The following is a 24,112-nucleotide window of genomic DNA, read 5'->3' on the forward strand; positions in this document are numbered from 1 at the left end:
TTATCAACAGGTGTCCTCACTTCTACAGTTGGGGGCTGTGGAGGAGGTCCCTCCCGATTTCAGAGGGAGGGGTTTCTGTTTTCATTACTTCCTTATCCTGAAATTGAAGGGAGGCTTCAGACCCATTTTGGACCTGAAAGTCATCAACACTTTCATAACAAAGACAAGGCTCAGGATGGTCACATTGGCTGCCAGTATCCCTTCCCTGGGGAAGAGGGACTGGTATGCTGCCCTTGCTCTGAAAGACGCATATTTTCATATCTCCATAATACCAGCCCACAAGAGGTTTCTCAAGTTTACGATACAAGACCATTTTCAGTTTTCGGTCCTCCACTTTGGTCTGACAACAGCACCAAGGGTCTTTTCAAAGTGTATGGCCTCCGTTGCCGCCTTCCATACGAGGCGCAGAGTTCAAGTATTTCCCTACCTGGACGATTAGCTATCAGGGGATTTTCAAGGGACCAGCTGTTACAACAAGTAGATCTTGTCAAAAGTCTGTTTCGCAGACTCAGCCTCCTCATAAAGGTCCTGGAGAAGGTCCAGGTAGGGATCGTCAAATTAAGGAAGTAAATGCGTGGTTGCGCAGGTGGTGTTGGAGAGAGGGCTTTGGTTTCTTGGACCATGGGACTCTGTCCTGAGCATGGAGATTGTTAGGAAGAGATGGGATCCACCTAACCAAGAGGGGAAAGAGCATCTTTGTGGGCAGGCTTGCAAATCTAGTGAGGAGGGATTTAAACCAGGTTAATTGCGGGACGGTTACCAAAGCCCTGAGGTAAGTGCGGAAGTTGGATACTGGGAAGAAACACAAGGAGGAACGAGCAACAAAGGAGGACCCCTGATTGGAATGAAGTAGGTAGGGCGATCAACTGGTTATCTAAGGTGTTTGTACAGCAATAAGAGAAGTCTGGGAAACAAACAGAAAGAATTAGAAGCCCTGGCCCAGTAAAGAACTACAATTTGATTGGAATAACGGAGACTTGGTGGGATGACTCACATGACTGGAGCACTGTCATGGAAGGGTATAAACTGTTCAGGAAGAACAGGAGGAGGGGTTGCATTGTATGTTAGAGAGCAGTATGATTGCTTGGAGCTCCAGTATATAGAGGGAGAAAAGACTGTTGAGAGTCTATGGGTTAAGTTTAGAGGTGGAAGTGTTACCCGGGGTTCTTTCAACCGAAACCTCTTGGTAACTTTTACTCTCTGCGAGGTAGTGTCAGGAAATAATTCGGGGAGACACGGTCATCCTACGGATAGATGGATGGTACAAACAGGACAATACAAAAACAAAAGACAGAACTATGTAGCACTTTAAAGACTAACAAGATGTTTTATTAGATGATGAGCTTTTGTGGGTCAGTTCCACTTCCTCAGATCAATTTGTGGAAGAAAATTGGCACAACCAAGAGTGCTTTCACTTAAAGCTAAACTTTATTTAGTCTCAAGCACTTACCCACGTCTGCAACAGGTTAGTAAAACTCCCCCACCCTCGATAATTCAGAGTTGAGAGTGGCTCTTGAGTGACACCGGGCAGGCTTCCAATGGCCAATCTTCCGTTTGCCGGTGAGGACGAAGATGCATCCAGACGTGATGAGTCCTCAAGGAGTCCTTGAAGCGTCCCTCCAAGTGTTCCCCAGAATTGTCCCTCTAACTCAAACTTTCTTTGCTTCTGTCTTCATGGACAAGGTCAGCTCCCAGACAAATGCACTAGGCAATGCAGTATGGGAAGTGGGTGGACAGCCCTTGGTGGGGAAAGAACAAGTTAGGAACTATTTAGAAAAGCTAAACATACACAAATCCATGGGGCCGGATTTAATGCATCCAAAGATGCTGAGGGAGTTGGCAAATGTCATTGCAGAGCCTTTGGCCATTATTTTTGAAAACTCGTGGAGATCGGGAGAGATCCCGGATGATTGGAAAAAGGCAAATGTTGTGCCTCATCTTTAAAAAAGAGAAAGAGGACAATCCAGGGAACTACAGACCAGTCAGCCTTACCTCAGTCCCCAGAAAAATCATGGAGGGGATCCTCAAGGAATCCATTTTGAAGTACTTGGAAGAGGGGAAAGGGATCGGGAATAGTCAACATGCATTCACAAAGGGCAAGTCCTGCCTGACCAATCTGACTAGCTTCTATGATGATGTAACTGGCACTGTGGACATGGGGAAGTCAGTGGATGTGATACAGCTTGACTTTAGCAAGGCTTTTGATACGGTCTCCCACAATAGTCTTGCCAGCAAGTTAAGGTAATATGGATTGGATACATGGACTGTAAGATGGGCCTGACAGTCTAGCCAGCTTTCTATCCAATGGGTAGTGATCAATGTCTTATTGTTAGGTTGGCGGTCCGTTTCTAGCGGAGTGCCCCAAGGTTCGGTTCTAGGACCGGTTTTGTTCAATATCTTTAGTAATGACCTGGAGGAGGGGATGGATTGCACCCTCAGCAAGTCTGCAGATGACACTAAGCTAGGGGGAGAAGTAGGCTAAGCTAGGGGGAGAAGTAGATACGCGGGAGGGCAGGGTTAGGGTGTCCAGAGTGACCTAGGCACATTGGAGGATTTGGCCAAAAGAAATCTGATGAGGTTCAACAAGGACGAGTGCAGAGTCCTGCCCTTGGGACAGAAGAATCCCAAGCATAGTTACAGGCTGGGGACTGAATGGCTAAGTAGCAGTTCTGCAGAAAAAGACCTGGGATTACAGTGGATGAGAAGCTGGATATGAGTCAACAATGTGCCCTTGTAGCCAAGAAGGCTAATGGCATATTAGGGTGCATTAGGAGGAGCATTGCCAGCAGATCCAGAGATGTCATTATTCCCCTTTATTTGGCTGGTGAGGCCACATCTGGAGTATTGTGTCCAGTTCTGGGCCCCCCACTATGGAAAGGATCTGGATGCATTGGAGAGGGTCCAGCAGAGGGTGACCAAAATGATTAGGAGGCTGGAGCATATGACCTACGAGGAGAGGCTGAGGGAGTTGGGTCTGTTTAGTCTGCAGAAGAGAAGAGTGAGGGGGGATTTGATAGCAGCCTTCAACTTCTTGAAGGGAGGTTCCAAAGAGGCTGGAGAGAGGCTGTTCTCAGGGGGGGCAGATGGCAGAATGAGGAGCAATGGGCTCAAGTTACAGTGGGAGAGGTCTAGGTTGGATATTAGGAAAAACTTTTTCACTAGGAGTGTGGGGAAGCCCTGGGATGGATTCCCTAGGGAGGGGGTGGAATCTCCATTCCTGGAGGTTTAAAGTCTCGACTTGACAAAGCTCTGTCCGGGTTGATTTAGTTAGAATTGGTCCTGTCTTGGGCAGGGGTCTGGACTTGATCACCTCTTCCAGCTCTCTGAATCTATGTTTTGTGTGCAGCAACCCTAACTGGGTGACTAGAGTGTGCATGGTGTGTCGGTTTTTATACTTTCCTGGGGTTGTGGATTGGAGAGTTGCTAGGGAGTGACCATGAAGACGGCAAACGTACAGTTGCAGATGGAGAAAATTTTAAGCAGTTTTATGTGTTTCTGGCATCCATCAGTCGGGTTTGTGTATCACCCCCAGAGCTACTGCTATCAGGCATATGTGCACGGGGCATAAACTGTCAGTGGCCCGCATGAATAGCTGCTTAAAAATTCCTGTCAATCCAACTAGTTGAAAACATCCGTATCTATTATACCTGTTCCACAGTGCCTGTGGTCTTTGACATTCGGGCTCATACTCCCAGTGCACACTGGGACCAAAACTTTGCAGCAGGTGGTTCTGGGTACATGTCAGCGGCCCGTAATGCACTCGTTTCCTCCCTCCACCCACTGCCACTTCAGTCTTTTTGCGCCTTTTTCACTTGTTGAGCATGGAACCCCTTGTGGATCCTGGTGAGCGTCAAAGCGTTCTGCTGATGTGTTAACCTTGGGCACCTACTGCTGGCACCCAACCACCTTGCCACGGAGTACGTCAAGCACAATGTTTACTTCTTGATGGTGCGACAGGCACTGGTGGATCACAAGAGCCTTTTCACTGACATTCGCGAGGGATGGTCAGGAAAGCTGCAAGATGTGTGCATCTTTAGGAGCTCCCGATTCTTCGGCAAGTTGGATTTTTTTTTCCCCCAGACCAGAAATTTACCATCGGAGACATTAAAATGCCTATAGTGATCCTTGGAGACCCAGCCTATCCCTTTCTCCTGTGGTTCATGAAGCCGTACATGGGCAGCCTGGGCCACAGTAACTGCAGTCACAGGCCACAGAGGACTGTAGGCTGAGCGAGTGCAGAGCTGTGATAGAATGTGCTTTTGGGCATTTAAAGGAAAGGCTCCACAGTCTACTGACTGTTAGACCTCAGCGAGTGCCACATTCCCATTGTGGTGGCAGCCTGCTCTGTGCTTCATATTATTTGTGAGAGCAAGGGTGGAATGCCAGGGCTTTTGAGCAGCCATGCACCAGGGCAATAAGGAGAGCACAGTGAAGGACAGTGCAAATCAGAGAGGCTTTGAAAGATGGTTTTATGAATGGCCAGTTTTAAGAGTCCTGCATGTTGCTCTCAGTGAGGTGCCCCTGCATTCAGTCTACTTGCCTGTAACTGCCCACCCCTTCAATACAAGCAGTAGAGACCGTGGTCAGAAATCATGCGTTTTTATTTAGGGAGCACAGCAGGGACAGAAAAGGAGCCTGGGCGGGGGGAGGGTGATGATCACAATTGCAAGGAGGACAGCTTTTTGCTTCCCAGCACGTCCCGGGGGGTTGATTGTGAGGCTGCCCTTGACTCCCCTTCTTCCTCCATGTTCTAGGGCCCCTGAGAGAGCAGGTTATGGAAGCTGGTGAAGTGGGAACATTGGTCTGCAAGGGCTGGAGGGCATACCTTTTTATGTAGGCATCCTGGATAGCCGCCACGTGGTCCATCATGTCTGTCTTGCACAGCAAGACTCCTTGTGTCTGACTTTGTTCCCTGTCTGTTCCGCTTGCTTCTCCTCCAGCAGCGTATTCCCCCACTCATTTAGGTGCTCCCTGCCCAAGTGGACAGATTGCATTTACTCTTTGAACATCTTTTCCCTAGTCTGTTTTTGCCTGCAGATTTGTGCCAGGCGACAGCTGGCAGAGCTGGGGAAATGTGGAGCAGGCTCACTGCTGTTCCCATTGTAATGAAAAGCAAAGGGCAGGCCTTACAGGAGATGCGATGTGCAGTGTAAGGCCTAATCTGTTAGACTAAAATGAAGCTCTTCCTGAAGCAATAGGGGTATGTTATATACAAGGCCATAGTTATGCTTTTAAGTGGCTACTGCCCAGCAGGTACACCTCAGACTTCTTAGGGGAGCAGCTGGGTTGATGGCAAGCACGGTAAGGGACAGACTGGGGCACGAGCCTGTGGGCAGGGAGGGGTAGGGGGCACGGCTCAGGCAGCATCCCTGTGTTCAGTACCTTCTGTTTGCCAGGAGGGAGGGGACAGGGGGCCAAGCGAGGCAGCAGGGCAGGGGATCAAGTGACACCTGTGTGTGCAGCAAACCACCTCGCATGCCTGGGAAAGTGAAATGTCCCTTCCCACAGGAGTGGGAGGAGAGAAGAGGTCTGGGTGTGGCCACAGAGCAGGGGTTCAAGCCGTGAGTCATTAGGGAAAAGCAAAGGAAGGTTTACTGTAGAGGCAGCAGCTAAGAGCTTTCCCTGCTTCCCCCAAGTTGCCATGTGAGAGATCCGTCTTCTCCGAATCCCAGAGGGAGTGATAGGGAGTGGATGCTGACTGGATGGGGCCAGAAACCTGGACCTTGTGCTGCCGTGATGCCGGACCACTCACTCCTGGCCTGACGGGAGAAGGGGTCCTACCGGGGCAGATAGAAGAAGGCACCCTCCCCAGAAAGCTCGGGGGAAGGATGAAAGTTCCTCGAGGAGAGCTTTATGGAGCTGTGCAGGGAGGATTCTGCTCCGTCTTCAGACACACTAGCAAGCTATTCCGGGGACCCCGCTGTGTAGGCAGAGCGGCTGCCACAGATCACACCCACTTGTAGCAAGATAAAAATGTGAACTCACCAGAGGTGCCCTTCCCGGGCTCCGAGCCCGACTGAGACGTCCTAGGAGAAGGGGATTGTCTCCAGCTCTCTGAAAAGGTCTTGGCGCTCAGTGATCTCGGTTGCCCCATGTGCCTGCTGTCCATTCTCCTCCTCCTCCACGCTGCTTCCTGAGGCTTGGGAACAATCCACGGACTGGGTAGGGAAGTTGGCTGGGTTCCTCCGCAAGGATCGCATGCAGCTGCTCACAGAAGCGGCATGTTTGCCTTTGTCGTCTTATGCGACTGCCTCAGCTCCTTGATTTTCACTCGGCACTGCTGGCACATCCTTCCTCCTCCCTGCCCTGTGTGAGAACAGATTCCTCTCCCCCCACAGCAGCGGGGTCCAGGGTCACCTGCATGCCCCATGTTGGTGCTTGTCTTTGACTCTGGGAACTCATGTCAGGTGTGTGCTGCCTGTCCTGATGTCTGCTCCCCACGCTGGCCAGGCAGGAAATGAAATGAACATTTTTCTGGGGCTTTTCCTGCTCACCTGGAGAGCAGCAGAGTTGAAGGTTGTGGCCAGAGCAGTCACTGCTGGGCACTTTGGGACACCTTCCAGGGACCAAGAATGTCGACTTTCACCGTGCTTTGTCTGGGCTGCTGGAACGTCGGCCATGCAGGATGAAATGTAGCATTACTTGTGAGAGCAGGAGTGCGGAAATTGACTCCGTGGGCCCCCAGAGGTGATGGAAGGGCTTGGCGTGGACTCATTGTTTAGAAAATGCAGCTAAGCTAGACCTAAACTCTCAGTCTAGACCAGGCTTTAGATTCATAGAATCCTAGAACACTAGGACGGGAAGGGACCTCGGGAGGCATCGAGTCCAGTCCCTGCCCCACGGCCGGACCCAGCACCGTCTGACCATCCCTGACAGGTGTGTGTCTGTCCAGCCTGCTCTTACATATCTCCAGAGACGGAGGCTCTTTAGCGTGAGAACATCAGTAGATCTGGTTTTCTTAATTTGTTTTCATGGACTAGCTTCTGCCTGGCACCCCACGCTGCTGCCTCTGATACACAGGCAGCAGTGCGGTGTGGCAGGGGGCTCCTCGGGAGTGGGGCCGGAGCGCACTTGGTTGCCGGCCTTAACCCCGGGGACTAGAGAATGGTCGAGCAGCCGATAAGAATTCATGACTGTTCAATGAATCGATATTTAGCACCCCTGCTGGGCTCATGATCCATCCTGCGGTAAAACTAGGCACTTTTCTGTTGTGTGTGGGTCTAGCCGATCCTGTGCACCCTGGTTTGATGTGCCTGTTCTGGGGAGGTGCGTGGGGGACCTGGGGAGGTTCTCTCTCTCAGAAGTACCAAGCCCGGCGTGTCTTGCATCACTGCACATTTTTACTCATTTCTTGCAGACTCACCCCAGCAGAATGAAATGGTGAGAGTCTAGTCAAGGAGCTGCGTGTAACAGCCTGTGCTGGAGGAGTAGTGCCACTTTCAGAAGGGGGCTTTAGAGATGTAAGCGACTGGTCGACTAGCCAATAAGCACGTGCTGTCTCTCTGAGAGAGGCGGGGGTGGGAGGAGGGAAGCAGGAACCTACAAAGCCAGCCCCCCCAGCACCCACTCTGCAGGAGGCAGAGGCACAACGGGAAACGGCGCGAGCAGGGACTGCTTCCGTGCCCGCTGGTGTCGGTTCCCACTGCCGGTGCTTCTGCTTTTGAAATGTGCGAGAGCCAAAGTGCCACAGGGAGCCTGGGGTGAGCAGGAACTCAAGCAGTGCTCTCTGCCACACACCCCCTGGCTGCCTCTGAGCCAGTGCTGGGCGGAGCCGGCTTAAAAGGCAGTTCCACCAAGGACCATCTCCGGGGTGCTGCCTGCCCCCCCACCTCTATCAGAGGCAGCAGGGGGGATAGGGGACACTGCTGAGAAGCAGCACCTGTCTGTAGGGTTTCCTGCGGGGAGCTGGGCCCCCCGGACAGCCCGTTTGCAATGGCCAGGGCTGCTCGGACAGCAGCCTCTGTCTGCGGCCAGCTCTGGCCTCCATGAACGGGCTGCTGGACTCTGTGCCTCTGCCTTGTCAATGTAGTGAGAGCCCAGCAGCTCTTATGCATTTCAAAAGCAGAGCTGCAGTGCGGGCAGCTCAGTCCTGGCTTGAGTCAGCTCCTTTGGAGCTACCCTGCTGCAGCTCTGCAGAGGCGCTTGTCGACTCATCGTGTGGTCGATGCAAATTGTATCGCCTCTGATTAACCAGATAATCACACCTGAACATCCTTAGGGGGCTAGTGCCCTGCTCAGGGCTCCTGGACCATAGGAAATGTGATTGTCTCTGCAAGCGCCAGGCTTTAAACCAAAGGCAGCCAAGGTGGCCCCATTTCTCTCTGTCCATGCTCACCTTCTGCCAAGCTGTGTGGCTTCCCATTAAGCACTTGGCCCCACTCCTGCCATCTGAATGTTTGTGTTGCACGGCCCTTCCATGTCTCTCACCATGTCCCTGTTGGTGCACAAAAGAAAATTCATTCCGCTCCTGGGTGGGAAAAACTAGGAAACACTGATGAGGTGGCATAGAACCTAAGAGTCGAGCCACCCTCCCTTCTCAAGCCCAGTAATCTCCTTGGTGCAGCTGTTGAGAAGGATCTGGTCTGCCCTGGTGGAGGATCTCTCATCTGGGAGCCGTGGATGCCAGATAGTTCTGTCTTACTTGGAAGCATCTTTTGAACAATAGACCTTCTTGTGAGCTGGGCCACCAGTTCTTGGATCTTCTGGATCTGTCAGCAAGTCCACTCGGTCACTTTCAGTTTACAGCTTCTCTGATCCCTTGGAGTCTATCCCGTGTGTTCAACATGTGCCTCCTAAAACTCTACAGTGAGAACCCCTTCCTGGCCAAATGACTCTCTCCTTCACCTGGGCCTAAGTCCGGGACCACAAGGAGAACACCTGCACCACCTTGTATACTTGGAAGCATATGGACATGACCAGTGCACTTGGCAGCCTGCCTCCCAGTTTCATGAGGCTCATCCAGAGAAGCCCAGTTCAGAAAAGAAGGGCCCTGACGAGGGAGGAGTGATGTAAGGAACAACAGGACCTAGGCATAGTTACCATGAAGAGGAATGGAGAGGCTAAGGCCTGGGAGAAGTCCCACTAGAAAGGGCAAACGTGACAGCCCTCCAGGATTGCCGCATAAATCAGGAAGCCATTCTGAGATGTCTAAACATGCTTCTGACTCTGAACCTGCTTCACTCCTTGCTGCAACTCGCTGTCCTCCAGGATCCCGGCGTTTGACCTAGGCTGAGCTGCTGGACTCAGTTCTGACAGCATGCTTTTCCCCTGCCCTGCCTCTGAGCAGGAATTCCTCTCACTCAGCTGGGCAGAGGGAAGGGTCTGGGGTGAGAGGCGGGTGTCCTTTTCTTTGCTGCAGAGGAGGAGTCGGGGGGGGGGGGGGAGCAGTTGAGAAGCCAGGACTGGCTGGCTGCTCACCCCTTCCCTGCTGTGTGGAGGGTGTGCAACGGCCTTCGTTCCCTGTTGGCTTTCAAGGGCTGGGAGCCTTTGCTGCAGAGTTGGTCTGTGGCTTGCTGCTGAAGCAGTAATGGAGATCAGGGCCTGCTACTCGGCCTGGGGCAGTGCAGAGGTGTCTGCAACAGCTGCATTCCCCCCACTGCTCCCCTGGCTTCACGGCAGGTCTGATCAGCTGTTTGGCTTCAGGTGTGAAGTGGGGGTGGAGCTTAGCGGGCCTCTGCTTCTCCTGGGCGGGGCCCCGGGCTCTGTGCTCCTCACTCAGCCTGTTTCACTTGGGATTGCAGCCAGAGGTGAGTGCCACTGTGGCCGGGTGTTTGAAATGTCCCATTCATGATCAGTGGCTTAGCTGCCTGGAACACAACTAACCTCTTTGCTTCACAGCTCGCTCTGATGCGTAGAGCCCCTGCTCCTGTGTCCTGTGCTGAGAGTGGCTATGCAAGCTGACAGGCTTATCCTTGGTCTCTTTTGCAGTGACCTTAATCACAGCACGCAGTACGTGCAGGGGCTGGCACTCTGCACCCTGGGCTGCATGGGCTCCTCTGAGATGTGCAGAGACCTGGCAGGAGAGGTGGAGAAACTCCTCAAAACATCCAACTCTTACCTAAGGAAAAAGGTACCTGGGGAGTTTCCAAGCTGCTGCTTTGCAATCTGAAGCCTGGGGCAGGGGAATGGGAGATAGGTAGTGTTCTGTGTGAGGAGGGCACACCAGCACCTTGTATCTGAGTACATGTGCTAACACGATCGTTAGTGAGCCGAGACCTCCCTCTCTCCGCAGTGCAGTGCTGCGTGTGTGGGCAGTGCGGAACTCGCTCTCTCCGCAGTGCAGTGCTGTGTGTGTGGGCGGTGTGGAACTCGCTCCCGTGCCCGAGACCTCCCTCTCTCCGCAGTGCAGTGCTGCGTGTATGGGCGGTGCGGAACTCACTGTCATGCCCGAGACCTCCCTCTCTCCGCAGTGCAGTGCTGCATGTGTGGGCGGTGTGAACTTGCTCTCTCCGCAGTGCAGTGCTGCGTGTGTGGGTGGTGTGAACTTGCTCTCTCCGCAGTGCGGTGCTGCGTGTGTGGGCGGTGCGGAACTCATTCCCGTGCCCGAGACCTCCCTCTCTCCGCAGTGCGGTGCTGCGTGTGTGGGCGGTGTGGAACTCACTCCCGTGCCCGAGACCTCCCTCTCTCCGCAGTGCGGTGCTGCGTGTGTGGGCGGTGTGGAACTCACTCCCGTGCCCGAGACCTCCCTCTCTCCGCAGTGCGGTGCTGAGTGTGTGGGCGGTGTGGAACTCGCTCCCGTGCCCGAGACCTCCCTCTCTCCGCAGTGCGGTGCTGAGTGTGTGGGCGGTGCGGAACTCGCTCCCGTGCCCGAGACCTCCCTCTCTCCGCAGTGCAGTGTTGCGTGTGTGGGCGGTGCGGAACTCGCTCCCGTGCCCGAGACCTCCCTCTCTCCGCAGTGCGGTGCTGCGTGTGTGGGCGGTGCGGAACTCGCTCCCGTGCCCGAGACCTCCCTCTCTCCGCAGTGCAGTGCTGCGTGTGTGGGCGGTGCGGAACTCGCTCTCTCCGCAGTGCGGTGCTGTGTGTGTGGGCGGTGTGGAACTCGCTCCTGTGCCCGAGACCTCCCTCTCTCCGCAGTGCGGTGCTGCGTGTGTGGGCGGTGCGGAACTCGCTCCCGTGCCCGAGACCTCCCTCTCTCCGCAGTGCTGTGCTGCGTGTGTGGGCGGTGCGGAACTCACTCCCGTGCCCGAGACCTCCCTCTCTCCGCAGTGCGGTGCTGCGTGTGTGGGCGGTGCGGAACTCGCTCCCACACTCAGTATCTCCGCTCAAGAGCACACACCCTTTTGGACAAGAAGTGGAAGGTCACCGTCAGATGTGGGGTAGACACCTCAGGGTATGTCTAAACTTGCACCCTCTTTCGAGAGAGGGATGCAAATGTAGACATTTGAAATTGCAAATGAAGCCAGGATTTAAATATCCCCTGCTTCATTTGCATATTCGCATTATGGTACTATTTTGAAATAACAGACGCTGTTAAGACGCGTTTATTTCGAGAGAAAACCCTTCTCTCGAAGTAACTCTTATTCCTCATACAGTGAGGTTTATCAGTTATTTCTAGAGAAGGGTTTTCTCTCAAAATAACCACGTTTTAACAGCGTCTGTTATTTCAAAATAGCGCCATAATGCAAATGAAGCAGGGGATATTTAAATCCTGGCTTCATTTGCAATTCGAATGTCTGCATTTGCAGACACCCTCGAAAGAGGGTGCAAGTGTAGACATACCCTCAGACACGGATCTGTGCTTATGATGGGGCCTGGTGTGTACTGAGCACTTTCCAACACCCAAGGACAGTCTGTACTCTAAGGAACTCACAGCAAGAACAAGGGTTGACAGAGGCTGAGTGAAGGGAATAAGAGGCCATTGGTATACAAGTCAGCTGCTTTCATTATGGGCAGCAGTGCAGAGTTATCCCTGGAGAGGGAATGAAATGTGGGCAGGTAAGGCCCTTGCAAATGAGCTCAGGGAAGCTACCCCATGCATGGGAGCCGCTCCCAGACAGCATTTAGCGAATTCTAGCCCTACCAGGACAGGCAGCTCTCTAGCACCCTTTCTGGAGAAGTACAGAGCCTGACATGCTCAGCTTCCCAGAGCCAGTCAGCCTGGCTGTCCGTGAGAGGAGTGAAAGTGGAAGAGGATAGGAACCCTCAGATGGCCAGAGAGCTGGGCCTGTGGTCTGGGCAGACTAGAACCCTCATCCCACGATGTTCAGGACTGCAGCCCAAAAGGCATTGCCAGGAGTTTCCGAGTCTGGAGAGGTTCTTGCACGTGTGCTCGTTCATGCATTGCCAGGTGAGTGAAGTGTGCAGATTAGCTCGAATGTGGAGGTGCATCCTCTAAGAGAAGCCTCTGTTCCTGGCCCTCCCATGGCCCAGCCTGGGGTTGGTGTTCAGCCAGTGCCTGGAGGCGTGTGCTAACTGTGCTTTTCTGCCCTTGCAGGCTGCTCTGTGTGCTGTGCATGTCATTAGGAAGGTGCCTGAACTCATGGAGATGTTCCTGCCAGCCACCAAAACCCTCCTGAATGAGAAGAACCATGGTAATGTCGGCAGGCCAGGCAGTGCTCCTCCAGGCACACCCGCATTCTGCCGTGGCCTTGCATTTAGGAAAGGCCATTGTGATCGTACAGTTCTGTGACAGGTCTCCTGCCGGTGCTGATCTCCCTGGTGTTCGTGCAGGGAATTGCACAGCACAGACGGCCAGGGGAGCCAGCAGCCTTTCTGCTCCTTCCTCAGAGCACCTGCAGCTCTCCTCCAAGGCAGCTGAAACACCGGGGCCTCAGGGCCTTGAGCAGACTGTAGGATGTTCCGCTTTGTAAGGATGGCCCTTGGCTCTCTGACTCCACCTGCCCCTCCACGCTGCCGCCTCTCTATCAGAGGCAGCAGTGCAGTGAGGGGAGAGCAGGGAGGGTGGCTCAGCAGGATCCAGTCCTCATGGGGAGCCGGCTTTTATGCTGGCTTTCCCCGAGCACTGGCTCCCACCGGTCCCCCGCGCTGCTGTCTCCGTGGGAGGCAGCGGAAGGGGGTGGCTCCGTGGGAACCAGCACACATGGGGAGCCAGCTTAAAGGGCAGCTTCCCTGACTCCTGTTTCTTCCCACCCCCTCTTGCTGCCAAGGGGTGTGTGCGCGCGTGTAGTCGCTAGGATTGACTGCTGAGTCCGGGCTTATCGGTTAATCATGTATATGACTATACACTAACATCCCTAATATGGACCAATCCCTATGCCCCAGGGGCAGGTACCAAGGCCACTATCTCTTTTTTCTGCCTGCCCATCAGGTTTCCCCCCTTCTCTGGAATTGCAGGGCTGTTTACGGGAGCATAACTGGAGGCAGGTAGCAATTTAAAAACAAGAGCAGCTTGTTTGAGAGACTCCCCAGGAGTTCCATTGACTGCAAGTTGGTGGCTGGTGACGGCAAAGTGCAGTAGCAGTTAGGAGGGGTCCTGGAGGAAAGGAATGGTATTTGTACAGCTACTTGCTCAGTGTAAATAGCTGAAGGTCAGGTCAGGTAAGCCAGAGGCTGATGGTGAATTGGAGGAAACGACTGGAGGATAGATCTGCCTTTTGGAATGTGCGACTGGGGCCCTGTCAGAGGCTTAGCTTGCATGTACAGTAAACTTCCGATAATCCAGCACCTTTAGGACCCAGGGGGTGCCGGATTATCAGATATGCCGGACTATCAGAAGGGGGGGCTATGAGGGGTCTGGGGTGGGGTGGGGGGATGCTACTCCAGAACCCCTCATAGCCCTCCCTTCTGATAGTCCGGCTCTGCCCCAGGAGTCCCTGATTCAGCCGCTGCTGGTCAGTTTCAGCAGTGGCTGAATCGGGGACGCCTGCAGCAGAGCAGCTGGAGTGCTGCTGGGTTGGTCAGGTAGTGCTGACCCTTGGCGCCGCGAGACCAACCCGTCAGCACCCCAGCTGCTCTTGGGGACGCCTGGGGCAGAGCAGCTGGGGTGCTGACAGGTTGGTCCCGCAGCGCCGCTCCTCGGCGCTACTGGACCAACCCGTCAGCACCCCAGCTTCTTTGCCCCAGGTATCCCCAATTCAGCTGCTGCAGAAACTGATCAGCGACTGACTCCAGAAAGCCAGAGGCAGAGCTGCTTTGCCCCGGGCTTCCTGGAGTCAGCCACTGGTCAGTTTCAGCAGCAGCTGAATCGGGACGCCTGGGACAGAGCAGCTGGGGCCCTGCTGGGTTGGCCTGGTAGCGCCAAACCTCGGCGCTGTGGGACCAACCCAGCAGCACCCCAGCTGCTCTGTCCCAGGTGTACCCAAGTCAGCTGCTGCTGAAACTGACCAGCGGCTGATTCCAGGAAGCTGGGGCAGAGCAGCTCTGTCTCTGGCTTCCTGGAGTCAGCCGCTGGTCAATTTCAGCAGCGGCTGAATCCGGGACAGCTGTGGTGCTGCCGGGTTGGTCCCGCAGCCCCGACGGGCAGCGCAACTGGACCTACCTGGCAGCACTCCAGCTGTTCTGCCCCCTGCTTCCCGGATTCAGTGCTGGTCGGTTTTAGCAGCGGCTGAATCGGGGAAGCTGGGGGCAGAGCAGTTCCAATGGTCCGGCTGCCTGGAGCACTTCTGGGTTCCTGATGGTGCTGGACCATCAGGAGTGCCAGACCGTCAGATGCCGGACTATCGGAGTTTTACTGTAGATGGTCATGTAGACTGCATGTGGTCGGGAAGTGCCCCACAACTGCTCAGCAGCTCGTGCTAGGGCACAGGTCATTGATGAACGTAACCATTGCCAAGCTGGGTTAGTCCACTGGGCCACTGCACCAACTACTGTGCCAGCCAACTGCCTGCCAGACACTAGAGGCAAGAAATGTAAGTGGGGATAAGAGGCAGCTTTGTCGTCGCCTTGGCTAATCCTGTAAACCTCCTTGCAGGAGGCATAAGGGATCTGTGGAAAAAAGCTTTCTTTCTCGACAGATCTCCCTCTAGACTGCCTGTTTTTGCCGACAAAGTGCTCAGTCAGCAAAATGGTGGCCATTTAATGCAAATTAGGCATGGGATATTTAAATCCCTGCTTCATTTGCAATGTCGACCTGTCTAATCTGCATCCCTCTGCCGACAGAGGGATGCAGTCTAGACATACCCTGAGAGTGTTCTTATCTGCATGAATGTCTAACTCTTGTGAATGCTGGTAAGCCTTTGGCTTCAGTGATATCTGGTGATTGCAAAGCCCTCAGGTTTACGGGCATTGCAGGAGAAAATCTTTTCTGTCCTTAGTTTTACATTTCTGTGTCAGTTTTGTTGAATGTGCCCTTGTATTATAAAAGGGTGACTAGGCATCCGTACCTCATTGATTAATTTGGGAGCCCTGAGTACCTCTCGTTTGTCTCCTACAGAAGCTGTTGGTCTTTTCACTCTCTCCAGACAGCAGCTGATTTTTGTAGCCCTCTTGTTGGGATGAGCAATCTACTGCGAGCACACAACTCCAGTTCTTTTTTTGCACTGATTGCTCGTTGGGTTTGACCAATAAAGCCCGGAATGGCTTGGAACTTGTCTCCCTGTGTGATTCTCCTGTTGAGAGGCTCGTGCATGAGAGACACAGCCTCCAGCAGGCATTCTCCATAAAGACCCATGCCCTTGCGTCCTGCGACCCAAGCCAGCCATGCCCATCTGCTGGCCATAGTCCAGTGCCCCAGTTCCCTAAGGCAGTGTCCCACAGAAGCACTAGAACAGCTCAGCTGCAATTGTGCCTCTGTAGTGTTCCAAGTCTAGGTAAGTCCTAAGCCTTTCTTGGGCAGGGTTTTGTTCTTTTTCTCCTGGCCTCTCCTCCTGCTACTCAGATACGCACAGTACATAGCAATCTAGTGAGCTTCAGGGCATGCTGAGACGCAGAGCCGCTGGGTAATTTATTGCTTAAACCAGCCTCTGTGCCAGGTGACTGGCTGGTAATGACGTAATACTTGTTTTTAATGGATCCTGGCATCTACAGGCAAACTGGTTGAAACTCTAGTAAAGAGCAGAATTATGAGACACAGATGAAGAAGTATGATGAGGGAGCATCACCACAGCTTTTGTAAAGCGAAACCATGCCTCCCCGATTGTGAGCATTCCTTACAGCTGTAAACAGATGTGGACATGGATGAGCCCGTGGATGTAGTGTAGTTGGAATTTCAGAGAGCTCTTGGTAAGGTCCCTTATTGAAGGCTCTTAAGCAAACTAGGCAGTCATGAGAAGGAATGTCAGTAATTACTAAAAGGGGATCCTACTATTGACCATTTATTCCTGCCCTTGGGTCCTAAGGCTCTGTACTGGGGACCTGTGCTATTCCGCATATTCAGAAAGGGTCCGGGAAAAGGGGTGAACAGTGAGATAACTATCTTAAGACATATTGTTAACTCCTCAGTCACCTTGGGACTTACTGAGGGGTCATACTAAACTGGGTGATAGACTGGCAGATGAAATTCAGTGTTGATAAATGCAAAGTAATACAGATTGGAAAACATAGTCCCAACTTGACATCAAATGATGGGGTCTAAGTTAGCTGTTTCCACGCAAGAAAGAGATCTCTGAAAACATCTGCTCAGTGTGCCATGGCAGTCAAAATGGCTAATAGTGTTACGAATCATTAGGTAATGGATAAATAATAAAACAAAATATCACCCTGCTATATGAGTCCATGGTAGGCCCACACTTGAATTTTGAGTGCAGGTCTAGTCACCTCACCTCAAAAAAGATGTATGAAAATTGAAAAAGGTGCGGAGCAGGGCAGTGAAAATAAGGGGTATGGAATACCTTGCATATGATGAAACAGTTGAAGGGGCATGTGACGGGTTGGTAAAGTCATGAATGGTACAGAGAAAGAAGAGGGAGGTTATTGACCCTTTCCAATGACACAAGAATCAGGGGTCAGTCAATGAAATTAATAGGCAATGCGTTTAATAAAAATATAAGGAAGCATTTCTTCACGCAGCACAAAGTTAACTTGTGGAACTTGTTGCCAGGGGATCTTGTAATGGTCACAAGTATAACTGGGTCAAAAAGCACTTCAATAAGTTCCTGGTGGATAGTTCCATGAATGGCTATTTGCCAAGATGGTCAGGGACACGGTGTGCCTAAGCCTTAAACCGCCGGAAGGTGATGAGTTACTCAAAATTGCATGTTCTGTTCATTTCCTTTAAAACATTTCACATGGGCAATAGTTGAAAGACAGGACCCTGGGCTAGATGAACCATTGGTCTGACCCAGTGTGACAGTTCTTATTGCAGGCCGTTGTGGGGGTCAGAGGTTCAGGTGGGAGATGTTATGGGAATTGCTGCCAAGAAGATAAGAACATCCATATTGGGTCCGTCTAGCCCAGTGTCCAGTCTTCCAACAGTGGCCAATGCCAGGTGCCCCAGAGGGAATGAACAGAACAGGGAATCATCAAGTGACCCATTCCCTGTCACCCATTACCAGCTTCTAACAGAGGCTAGGGACACCATTCCTACCCATCCTGGCTCATGGCCGTTGATGGGCCTATCCTTTATGAATGTATGTAGCTCTTTTTAAACCCCTGTTAAAGGCCTAGCCTTCACAGCATCCTCTGGCAAGGGAGAGTTCCACATGTTGACTGTGCATTGTGTGAATGCCTTTTGTTTGTTTCAAACCCGCTACCTATTGCTTTGGTGATCCCTAGTTCTTGTGTTATGGGAACAAGTAAATAACTTTTCTTTATTCACTTCTTCCACGTTACTCGTGATTTTATAGACCTCTAGCATACCCCCCGCTTAGATGAAAAGTCCCAGTCTTTTTAATCTCTCTTCATATGGGACCCGTTCCAAACCCCTCATTATTTTTGTTACCCTTTTCTGAACCTTTTTCAATGCCAAGATATCTTTTTTGACTGGCACTGCACACTGAGTGGATATTTTCAAAGAACTATCAACAGTGACTCCAAGATCTTTCTCTGGAATGGTAATAGCTAACTTAAAGCCCATCATATTGTATGTATAGTTGGAATTATTTTTTCCAATGTGTATTACTTTTCATTTATCAATATTATATTTCATTTGCCATTTTGTTGCCCAGTCGCTTAGTTTGGTGAGATCTTTTTGAAGCTCGTCACAGTCTGCTTTGGACTGATGTATCTTGAGCAGTTTAGTATCATCTGCAAATTTTGCCGCCTCGCTGATTATCCCTTTCTTCAGATCATTCATGAATATGTTAAATAGAATTGGTCCCAATATGGACCCCTGCAGGACACCACTAGTTACCTCTCTCCATTCTGAAAACTCTTTATTCCTACCGTTTGTTTGCTGTCTTTTGACCAGTTATAAAACCATGAGAGGACCTTCCCTCTTATCCCATGACAACTTACTTTTCTTAAGAGCCTTTGGTGAGGGACCTTGTCAAAGGCTTTCTGGAAATCTAAATATACTATATCCACTGGATCCCCCTTGTCTGTTTGTTGACCTCCTCAAAGAACTCTAGCAGATTAGTAAGGCATGATTTCCCTTTCCAGAAACCATGTTGACTTCCCCCAACAAATTATGTTTATATGTATGTCTGACAAGTATATTCTTTACTATAGTTTCAACTAATTTGCCTGGTTTTGATGTTAGACTTACTGTCCTGTAATTTCCAGGATCATTGCTAGAGCCCTTTTTAAATATTGGTGTCATATTAGCTGCCTTCCAGTCATTGGGTACAGAAGCTGATTTAAAGGATAGGTTACAAACCACAGTTGTTAGTTCTGCAATTTCCCATTTGAGTTCTTTCGGAACTCTTGGGTGAATGCCACGTGGTCCCGGTGACTTGTTACTGTTACATTTATCTGTTTGTTCCAAACCTCCTCTAATGACACCTCAATCTGGGACAATTCCTCAGATTTGTCACCTAGACAGAATGGCTCAGGTTTGGGAAACTCCCCAATATCTTCAGCTGTGAAGACCAGTGCAAAGAATTAATTTAGTTTCTCTGCAATGACCTTATCATCTTTGAGTGCTTCTTTGGCATCTTGATTGTCCAGGGGCCCCAGTGGTTGTTTCTGCTTCTGATGTATTTAAAAAAAAGTTTTGCTATTACTTTTTGAGTTTTTTGGCTAGTTGTTCTTCAGATTCCTTTTTGGCCTTCCTAATTATATTTTTAGACTTCTCTTGAAGAGTTTATACCCCCTTTTTATTTATTTTATTTTTTTGGCTAGGATTTAACTTTAACTTTTTAAACAGTGCTTTATCTCTCACTGCTTCTTTTACATGGTTGTTAAGCCATGGTGGCACTTCTTTGGGTTCTTTTACTATGTTTTTTTTGAATTAGGGGTATACATTTAAGTTGAGGTTTGAATTAGGGGTATACTATGGTGTCTTGGAAAACTTTAGATGCAGCTTGCAAGGATTTTACTTTTGTGTCACTACCTTTTACTTTCTGTTTAACTAACCTCATTTTTGTGTAGTTCCCCTTTCTGAAATTAAATGCCACCATGTTGGTCTGCTGTGGTGATATATAATACAATATAATACATAAAATAGTATATAATAAATATAATAAAATTTAAGATTCCCACCACAGGAATGTTCAATTTTATTATGTTATGGTCACTATTTCCAAACGGTCCAGTTATATTCTGGACTGGACTCGATGACCTATTGGTGTTCCTTCCGGTTCTAATATTCTATGATATTCACCTCTTGGACTGCATCCTGCAGTCCACTTCGGACTAAATCGAGAACTACCCGTCTTGTGGGTTGTAGAACCAGCTGCTCCAAGAAGCAGTCTTTTAAGGTGTCCCGTCCTGAGGTGACGTGTATCCAGTCAAAATGGGGATAGTTGAAATCCCCCACTATTACTGAGTGTTTTTATTTGTATAGACTCTCTGTTCTCCCTTAGCATTTCATAGTCACCATCACTATTCTCGTCAGGTGGTTGGTAATATATCCCTACTGCTATATTTCTTATTGGAGCATGGAATTACTATCCATAGAGATTCTGTGGAAGAGTTTGGTTCATTTAAGGTTTTTAATTCATTTGAATCTACGTTTTCTTTCACATATAGTGCCACTCCACCACCAGCACAACCTGTTCGGTCCTTCCGATATACTTTGTACCCCGATATGACTGTGTCCCATTGATTATTCTCATTCCACCAAGTATCTGTGATACCTGTTATATCAATATCCCCACTTGGTACAAGTCATTCCAGCTGCTAGTTTTCCTTTATGGCTTTCATTTTCAATTTTTTTATAAATGAAATCTAAATAACTAGACTTGTTTCTGGCATTGTAGGTGTTCTTCACACATCAGTTGTCCTCCTCACAGAGATGTGTGAGAGAAGCCCAGACATGTTAGCACACTTCAGAAAGGTAAGTACAAACTGTATCAATATCTCTGATGGCTAACGTTTTAAGTGCTGCTTTTGGGCTGACACTTCCATCCTTTTTCGTAGCCAACGGGACCAAAAGATTGAAAAGAAATCTGTGCACCCACTTGTGAATGAGGCACATGATAATGCAGGCTTTCTGTTTCAGAAACAATGTGTCACACAATCATCAAAGAATTAAATTAGAAATTTTCCATGTAGTTTGTCTTTGTCTCCTTGTGAGCATAGAGGGGAGTGAATTATAAGCTATTGACCAATTACCTATGTAGATGAAGATTGTGAAACTTGTCCCAGAGTTAGTTGCAGCAACTCCTATAATGAAAGTCCTTAATAGATTATTCCTCATGTAGCTGATTGCATAGTGACATCTGGAGTGGGCTACAATTCAATATCCTTTTTCTTTTTTTAATCTAAGATGGGGAACTAAAATCAAACTGTTGACCTTAAAATTTTCCTAAATTCCATTTAGGAAAAGGCAGAATTGAAGTTTTCATAGTATAGCTAGGCTTGGCAGAATTCATTTTGATTAACATAAACGTTTATTTTAATAATTGTATCTATTTTAATCAAATGTTCATGATTGTGCAAAATTATGGGGCGGGTGTCGACAGAAGATAGGCTAGACAATTATTTAATAACTTTGGAAATAAAGGTTTAATCTTTTGAATATGAATGACCATTAAAACAGAAAGTGTCAACATCACATAGTGAAGTCCAAAGCGTTACAAAGAGATTTCACAAAATTGGGTGACAGGGCAACAAAATGGCAGATGAAATTCAGCATTGATACATACAAAATAATGCACATTGTAAAATAGATTGCCAGCTATACACGTAGTATCTAAATGAGCAGTTGTTATTCTGTCTGAAAACATCTACTGCATGTGCATTTGCAGTCAAAAATGATAATAGATTATTAAGGAACCAGCATGAAAAGGATAACTAATAATACAGAAAAGATCATGTCACTTCATAATCCAGGGTATGCCCACATGTTGAAAACTACATGTCGTTCTTGTCCCATTTAAAAAAAAAAAACATTCGAATTGGAAATGGTGCAGAAAAAGACAACAAAAATGATATAAGGATATGAAACAGCTCCTAGTTGAGAAGAGATTAAGAAAACTGGGAATTGTTAACTTGGAAAAGAATTGTCTGGGGGGTATGAGAGAAGGCTATAACATCATGACTGGTGTGGAGAAAGTGAATTAGGGAGTGTTATTTTCTCCTTCCCATAACACAAGAACCGACTAGTTAGGCAGCAGCTTTGAATCTAACATAAGGAAGTACCACTTCACCAAACACACAGTCAACCTGTGGATGCTGTGAAGGCCAAAATTATAACTGACTTCAAAAAAGAAATAGGCATGCTCCTTGGAGAGAAGTCCATCAACGGATATTAGCCACGATGACCAGGGTCTGCCTGTCCCTGGCCTTTTATGCCCAGAAAGCTGGAAGCAAGTGTTGGGGGATGGATCTGCTCAATATTTTGTCCTACTCCGTTCATTCCCTTTGAAGCACCTGCAATTGGCCACTGTCAGCCGACAGGATACTGGCTAGCTGAGTCATTCGTCTGTCCCAGTCTGGCCGTTCTTGTGTGTCAAAATATACAAAGTAAATGCCCTTAAATCAAACTCTCATGAATTCTCAAAGCAGCATTTTTCTTACCTTGCCTGTGTGTGAACGTCCGTTATCCATGAAAAGTTTCTCATTGGTTTGGGTGTACGCATGGTGAAATCACCGTTTGCCCACACTTACTGGTTAGTAACCTAATCCTTCCACTTAAATATAGCAGACTTGTCCACATTGCTCGCAGCACGTCCTGAGGCATTTTCCCCGGGTGAAGAGGCGTTTCCAAGCCAGCAGTACTGCTGTGTTCTAGCTCGCTGGCCTAGCACTGTCTCCTGCTGTCACTGTCGGCTGTAGTCATGTTTGTGTATCTGCTGCTGTAACTTCTCAGCTGCCAGAGTAGAGAACTTTCCTTCTGCAGTGGCTTGGAAGGTGGTCTTGGTGCACAGTTTTGAGTCCTTTGGACAAAGGAGGAATTGGGAGCCAAGTGAGTCGATCAAATGCAACTTGCCAGATGTGCCACTAAAAGCCCTAAGGGGTGCCTTCTGCCTGTGTGGCAGCTCCCAACGTCCTCTTCCTGCAAGTACAAGATGCGCTAGCAGGGACCTTGGACAGGCACCCCCGTGGCTGGTGGATTTTGGACCAGCCCCTCTCTCTCCCCTCCAGCTGCATGTGTTAGAGCTGGGGAAGTGATGATGTTCTGAGCTATTGTCCTTACCCATCACTACCTAGGAGGAGGCTGAGTCCTGGGGAGAGCTATGAGGAGTTGAGTCCAATGAGTCTTGTGTCCCAGAGCCTCCTTTTGGTGGTGCTTTCTTCTCGCCATCTTTTTATGCTGTGACTAGAATGACGCTGATCTGTCCCTAATGCCTGCTTTGTCTGTTTTATCCCTTTGTCTGGGTGGACTCCTGCTGCATGCTAGAATGAGAAGGTAAGTGCTGACTCTTCGGGACGGTGCATGCTTTCATCGGCTCTGTAGAGGCGTCTGTGTGTCCAGCCCAGGGCTGTGTTGCGCACTGACACTGCTGCTGGGGTTACTTGTCCGCTGTACTTGTCTAACAAGTTCATTGTGCTCCAGTCTGTGTCCTGTCATTCACTCCCCAAATCCATGGCAGTCCTGGATCTCAGTTGTGGCCTCTCCCAAACCGGGAACCTCCCTTGGTCCCTCTCTTCCTTGTTGGAGGAATTTCAGCAGCTTTTCTCTTTAAAAGTTGGGTTTCCCTGGAGCACGGCTGTATTTTCCTTACTGCAAGGTGGGTTTTGCTTCCCACGGGCCGTGGGACAGGCCTGGGGAAAGCCAGCGCTCATCACTGGCATGGGAACCAGATACATGCCATGCAGTGGAGCATTGGCCACCAGCTGTCCCGTGGGTTCAGTAGACGGCTCTGGACAGGTCTGTACTGAGCCATCATTGCCCATCGTTTCTGGCTGTCAAGGAGAAGCAGGGAGGCATAGGCCACAACTCACCTTTATGACTGTAGCATTTGCCTTTGTTTGTCCTGTCATCAGTTTTGGTGCCTCGGGTCTATAGAAACACAGACAATGCACAACTGGGTTCCAAGAGTGGTTCTGCAGACAACCCTAGTCAGCTGCTCTTCCTGCTGGGGAGGGATCTGAAGGGAAGCAAGCGCCTCCAGTGACACACCAGTCTGCTTGCTGAAGGGGGAGGGAGAGTCCAGGGACATTCAAGAAGAGCGATGTTTCTTGCAGAGCAACTAGAGATTACGAGGCTGCGGCACATCCTTTTGCACAGCTGCTGGCACACTGGCAAGTTCTGCAAAATATGCATCTCGCAGCAGAATGCTGCTGAAGGCGTCTGTCAGGCACTCGCATGGCAAGCCTGTGGCAGATAATAGCAGTCTGGCTGCTGCAGCAGCAGTTCAGCCGGAGGGAAGACGGACAGAGGTGGCTTTTGGGGAAGGTTCTGCGGGAGCTGTCTTCATTCTGCAGACACAGAGGAGGAGGTGAAAGGAAGAATGAGACTGTTGTAATGTGGAATGGAAACCTGCTCAGGGGGTCCAGCCAGTTCTGAAGCAGTGACCACTGCACTGGCTACACACTCAACTGGCCAAATAGGCGTGTGTGGCTAGCCGCTGGCATGTTGGGTCTAGTGCCATCCCCCCTGCAAATCACCCATTGCTCCTTAATTGGTCTTCGGGCTGTGGCAATAGGACAGCCGGTCCAGCACGTTTTGGACTCCGTGTGGCTGCCTGTTTCTTGGGTTATTTGACTTGGCTGTCGGCTCGGAGATGGG

At 50.0% G+C, this 24,112-nt stretch overlaps 1 protein-coding gene across 3 annotated transcripts in view; it reads left to right on the forward strand.

The window, feature by feature from the left end:
- Positions 1–24,112, forward strand: part of AP1G1 (adaptor related protein complex 1 subunit gamma 1) — a 91,996-nt gene that overhangs the window by 32,458 nt on the left and 35,426 nt on the right. For 2 of the 3 annotated variants that reach the window (XM_075918210.2, XM_089781596.1), the window contains exons 4-7: positions 9,928–10,069; positions 12,434–12,530; positions 20,196–20,272; positions 22,781–22,789. In XM_075918210.2, the coding sequence (XP_075774325.1) occupies positions 9,928–10,069; positions 12,434–12,530; positions 20,196–20,272; positions 22,781–22,789 (325 nt within the window). The remainder of the gene's footprint in view (positions 1–9,927; positions 10,070–12,433; positions 12,531–20,195; positions 20,273–22,780; positions 22,790–24,112) is intronic. The other variant, XM_075918211.2, reaches the window with a different exon arrangement.

Source organism: Pelodiscus sinensis, chromosome 12, assembly GCF_052426305.1.
Source record: "Pelodiscus sinensis isolate ZL-2025 chromosome 12, ASM5242630v1, whole genome shotgun sequence".
Lineage (NCBI taxonomy): Eukaryota > Metazoa > Chordata > Testudines > Trionychidae > Pelodiscus > Pelodiscus sinensis.